Raw genomic sequence first — 5,919 nt, 5'->3', positions numbered from 1 at the left:
TGCCTTGCTCGCTACCCACGTCTGCTCCCTCATTTTTTCTTTTTTTCCTTGCTCCTACTAATGATCAACACACAATATGGATGAACCCAATGACAAATTGACTCCAAAGTAATGCACCTACAATCCAAGAGAAAGAAACAAACGATTTTGATTTAACCCATCGATTTTTATGCCATGAGAGGTTATAATCGATTTTCACTCATTGGCCCCTCAAATTTAGACTTTTCCAACAATTAATGCTTTGTATTAGTTTTTGATATTTTGTATGACTTTTTTGCATCTTGATGGCGTTGTTTAAAAAAAATTGTATTAGTAATGACACTTTTAATGGCGACAAAGGAATTAGTGGCGACAAACATATTAGCGACGATAGTCATATTAGTGCCAACAAACATATTGGCGGCGACAACTTAAGCAATAGACACAAAGTTATAGCGGCGACTTGTCGCCGCTATTACTTTTACCTACTGACTCTTGGATTTATTGCTCCTCTTTTTTTTTAGTGTGCAAAAAAAAGTAATTAAGGTATGTATGATTTTGCTATGAAATTCAAGTTTCGGTTTCCTTTACAAATTTGGTAGTTATTTACTTATTTAGCTTTAAATATTAAATTCGAAAAATAACTGGCGTTGCTTGTCTTTTTTTGGTTACTATGTAAATTTTATTCTGGTTCTGCTTTGCGTATCTAGGTATACTTCTAGACTTGTTTAGATATTGTTTTATATTCTATGACTAGTTTATAACTTGTGAGAATCACAGTTACAAAATTAATTAAATTTTCATAGTGAAAATTCATAATTTTTGATCAATTATTTTAAATAAAATATTAATTAAGAGATATACCAAAATTTTAAAGTAATTATAATTTAAAATTTAACATATAATTAGAAAAAAAAGTAAATTTGAATTTTGAAGTAATTTGTCTAATATATCTTGATGACACGTGACATAATATTAATAACGAATTGTATTGGAGTGAAACATGACAGAAGAGATTAAAGCTATTCTTTTATTAGAATAGAGAAATTTTGTAACTTTGATAATTGTTGGTGTTTCTTTTACAATGAACTAGGTGATAACCCATGGAAGCCACAGTTAATAAATTAAAATAATATTTGATATTTTAAAAGTATAATCATTAATCAATAATTTTCAAACAGAAATTAATTTACAAAGTTTGATGATTCGTCTGTGATTTTATAATAGTCGAAACAAATTATAACATATGGAAATAGTTACTGAAAATATTAACAAAATACAAAATGATATTTTCAAATAACGTATGATTGGATTAAATATAAAAAAGTAAGTATATTAAGAAGTTACAACAATAATATTGAAAATGAAAAACACAGTTATAATTCATAACTCTACAAAGACTATTTTATATACTACATTGCTATAAGCAGTGGGCTTAAAAACTAAAAACTGTTGGAAGAATTAGGGTTTATGTCGGAGATCTGGATACCCCTTCGATCGTGTGAATATTTTCCGAACTGATATTTCTACCCTATGTCTGGGTTACAAGAAATTCACCCTAAGATAATCCAACAAGACACTTACGACTCTAGGCATAGAAATCGTAAGCCAAATTGCTAGAAGGATTCTGTGTTCGTTTGAAGAAAAAAAGATATAATAATTTTCGTGTGTCTTCACAAAGAGAAGAGCCGTTTATATATAATAAACGAGATTAGATTTTTCCTTTTAGGGTTGGCGTCATGGGTTGCTTTGGAAGCAAGTCAGGAAATCCAAAATTTTATGAGGATTTAGGGTTTGCAAAATTAACGAATTTTGTTAGTTTTACCTTAATCATCCTCAAGGATTCGGTTTTCCCACTATGTTCCCATATGTAAAATTCGGAGAGTTTTTGGGGTGTTGCCCCAAACCTCGTGTGTCTTCTCAGCGAGACCCCAACCAAGGGCTCTACCCATTTGACCTCGCTAAGGGTGCTTCCCCTAGACCCCGCCAAAGCGGCGTTACCCCTTTGGAAACCCTGGACCCATCTTTGAGCTCTTATTTCATGATGATCCATATTCAAGATGTAGAGAATGGTAAAAATTATAGTCACATTTTATGATTTGAATCTGAATACACATCTAGGATTTCCGCAACATGTTTCCTCTTTGACAACAACTTCAAATTTTTGAAGACAACCCACCACCATTTTGTCCTTTTCTTTTAAGGCCATTGACCAATTTTGATTTTTATTTATGAGCATCAACTTTTCTATTACATTGTTCCTGTTTACATTGTGTGCAAGAATACATAAGGAATAGAACAAAAGAAACCCAACAACCTAGCTCCTAAAACACCCAAAACAAGGGGTATAGTAGAGTACATTGCTATTAACAACCCAAAAAAATTACACCAGACGAAATGGATAATACCCAAGAGTAACTACAACACACAATAATATAAACATATGTTGAATCGACATAAAACGAAGGCACTTCCCTGTAAACATATCACCACTATGTACATTGTTATTTTGATTCAATGCCATTAAATGCAGTAGAACATGAAAGCAATATCCAAAACATTTGCAATACCAATAAAACTGCAGCAAGAAACCATCATCTTTTGCATGTAGTTAAAGTTGAAACCCCCAAACGGATCGAGATATAATCCAATGTAATGAAATTATGTAATAAATTAGTAATGAGATGATTTTCTATAATATGAAGTTAAATGCAAACCGATCAGCCAAGTAACAGTTTGACAAAAATTGTGACACTAAGAGCAGGTTTGGTGTAGTCCAAAAGGTTTTGTCCTCCAAGTTTGGTTCTTTTTTGAAGTTTTTTTTGCCCCTATTCCAAATGAAATGACTAACTTACCCTTCATGTGATCTTCACCTCCTCCGTTGCATAACAACACCATTGTGCTAATTCACCGTTCTCTTAGGCATTTTATCGAAGAATGCTTAGCAGATGAAACTTACATGAACTCAAAAAAAATGACAGAATAATTTTCAATTAAAAAGCTTTCCATATTTACATAAACATTAGTACAACAACAATGAAGTGTATTCTCAGTTTTCTTGGATATTTTATTGGTAACAGACAAAGTAAAGAAGTCAAAAGTTACATACACGAACTATCTAACTTGCATCGTAGAGTTCTATATGAAATACAAAGGATGTATGATACACAATCGAATTCAATTTTAGAAACGATTACTTGTTGATTTCTCGTTGAATACATTAACAGAACGTAATTTGAAATAATTTCCCATAAAAATATATGAATTAGGTTCACATTTACGAAAATTTCGCTAAATTTGGCTGATTTCAAGGATTGAAGTTGAATTTTTTTTCCTACTTTGTGCAAGAATGAGAGAGGACAGATTAGGTATTTGGTAAAAGAGCTTTGAACGGGATTAGAATTATGATTAACCGGATATATGGATAGTTAGGCAAATTTGGAACTTTATCTTTAAAGAGAAATTAAAAATTCTTCTACGTTTTATTCCTAATATCCTTCTACCCACATTAGATGGTGACAAATAGACTAAAATATTATCAATTTCATTAAATGTGTCATTAAATATGACACATGTCAACATTTGATATGGTAGAAGGATAAACAGAAATAAAATATAGGAGAATATTTAATTTTTCATTTTTAAAATCTATGCTTTGAGGAGATGAAGGTGGACAAAAAAAATATTTTTTTATTAGGGTAGAGATTTATTTTGCTATTTAAAAAGAAAAGGTTTATTTATTGAATTTTCCTGCGCCTATTCCAAAATTTTCTTGTAGTGATTGCTTTAATTACTCTATTACTCTATAAACAATAAAACTTTCCAACGCAAAAACGGTAACAAATATTCTGAAATCATGAAAGACGTGGTTCACAGTTCTTGGTCATATATAAAAGAAATTGCTTCATTGTCTCTTGATTTTCAAGAATTGCCATCAATGCCTCCTGCCAGCAAGTGATTCTCTAAAACAACTATAGGATGTAACGGTGTGACACATGGTTGGTCAAATATGTATATATATCCGCTTGATCCACTTTTAGAAATTTCATTGTTGAGAACATATACACATCATCAAAAATGCAACTTCTTCTGCAACAAATTATCGTTCTCTTTCTGGCCTTGATCTCTTACGAACATGAAGCCATAGCAGATTGGGAACTACCATACACTTCCTTTCTGTTCCCAGTAAACAAACACACCGACGCTGCTCAGCCTGTGTATAGCATTACGATCATGACACCATATGTAAACAATACATTCCAGAATCCGAAATTTCTAATAGACATCGATGCTCCTTTCACATGGCACGATTGCCTCCTGTTATGGAACAGGTATGGAGAAAATATTTGCCCAAGCAACAAGCTTTGTACCTCTCCTGTTTCTTGCGAGGAATACCAATGTACCGATGTTCGGACTACTTACTCTTATCATGCTCCTTCATGCCCCGCAGTAACTAACAGCTACACGTTACCTGGTTGGGGACTTTGTACATGCCCTGTCAATGTGATCAATCCTGTAACTGGGATATGTAGTCATGCGGAGCTCAACTTTGATACTTTTGAAGCAAACACAAGTGATGGAAGAAACCCTTTTCCTTTTTACCAAGACATTATAGTTAATGCTGCATGTGCTCCTTCTACATCTTTCGAATCATTCCCTGTAAATGTTACTGGTGTTATGGCGTTTTCGACCTCCCCTTATGCGTTACCAGCTTCTTTCTTTCAGTCAGAGCTCAAAACAAGCCTCGCTCTATGTTTGCCTAGCAACTCGTCTTCTCCTGGGATTTTATTCTTTGGGTCTGGTCCTTTTTACCTTCTTCCACACTCAGATGTTGATGTAAGAAGTTTGCTTTCATATACACCGTTGTTAAAGCATCCAGATTCTTTTGGATACTTTCTAGGTGTCGATGATATTATAATCAGAGGGAGATCTCTTAACATCTCCGGGAATATGACTACTAAGCTTAGTACAACTGAGCCTTACACCACACTCAGAACTGATATTTATGATCGCATGGTTCGGAGGTTTTCAAAGGTTACAAAACGAATGCCTCTTACAAGCCCAGTCGCACCATTTGGACTTTGTTTCAGGACCTTGAAGAATGAAACTGGAGATCGTTTGAAGGTTCCTGAGATTGATTTGAGTCTCCGGAATGGAAAGAATTGGACTATATCCACTGCTAACTCAATGAAACGAATAACAAATGATGTTGCATGTCTTGCCTTTGTTGACGGGGGTGTAAGAAGTGAACATGGGATTGTGATAGGAACCTTTCAGTTGGAGGATAACTTCGTACTTCTCGATCTACAAAATTCTACTATAGGTTTCAGTTCGTCCTTACTGACTAAAGAGACATCTTGTGCAAATTTCAACTTTACTAATAGTTAAGTTGGTTGATACAACGTTTACTTTCCCTAGACAAGATCTCTTAATTGCAGAAATTATCGGCCGCTGCAGCCTATTACTCCTCAAAGTAAAGTTCATGTTCAACTTTGTCAATGTGTTATCGAGAAACAGTGAGTCACAAAACCATTATCGGACATAATATTAGTTCATGTAATTTACACAAAAGTTGGACCATTGCCTTTAAAACTTTAATTAAAAGCCACCATGGTGACTCTAAGATGAAAAGGATCGGTTACAAGTAAATCATGCAAATTTGATAAACAAAAAAAATCCCAAATAATATAACAATCGGAATTTTTATTAATCACAATTGGAAAATCTTTGTTACTAATAGGCCATGCCCTAGGCGTGGGCTCTCCAATCTTCACCAGCCCACTTTGAAGCCTAATTTAATAAAGGAGAAAATCTCACGTAATATGGATGATGGCTCTACCAAAGACACAAGAATCTAACAAATTATGAACTTAATTATGTGGCACCTTTGGCAAGGGTCAACACCCACCCTACCCACAAACACATTAAACCGGCAAATTG

The 5,919-nt window shown here is 33.8% G+C and overlaps 1 protein-coding gene across 1 annotated transcript; it reads left to right on the top strand.

Moving 5' to 3' along the window:
* The first annotated feature begins 4,068 nt into the window (after positions 1-4,068).
* Positions 4,069-5,367, top strand: LOC111900462 (gamma conglutin 1). The gene has a single exon (XM_023896349.2). The coding sequence runs from the start codon at positions 4,213-4,215 to the stop codon at positions 5,365-5,367; it is 1,155 nt and encodes a 384-aa protein (XP_023752117.2). The 5' UTR covers positions 4,069-4,212.
* Positions 5,368-5,919: the final 552 nt, after the last annotated feature.

Source organism: Lactuca sativa, chromosome 5 (assembly GCF_002870075.4).
Source record: "Lactuca sativa cultivar Salinas chromosome 5, Lsat_Salinas_v11, whole genome shotgun sequence".
NCBI classification, from domain to species: Eukaryota; Viridiplantae; Streptophyta; class Magnoliopsida; order Asterales; family Asteraceae; genus Lactuca; species Lactuca sativa.
Note: the sequence above shows the minus strand (reverse complement) of the source record. Positions and strands in the feature narration are given on the sequence as shown.

What these genes read in the sequence shown, in the direction of transcription:
- LOC111900462 (XM_023896349.2), top strand. Translation starts at nt 4,213, where the DNA reads ATGACACCATATGTAAACAATACATTCCAGAATCCGAAATTTCTAATA.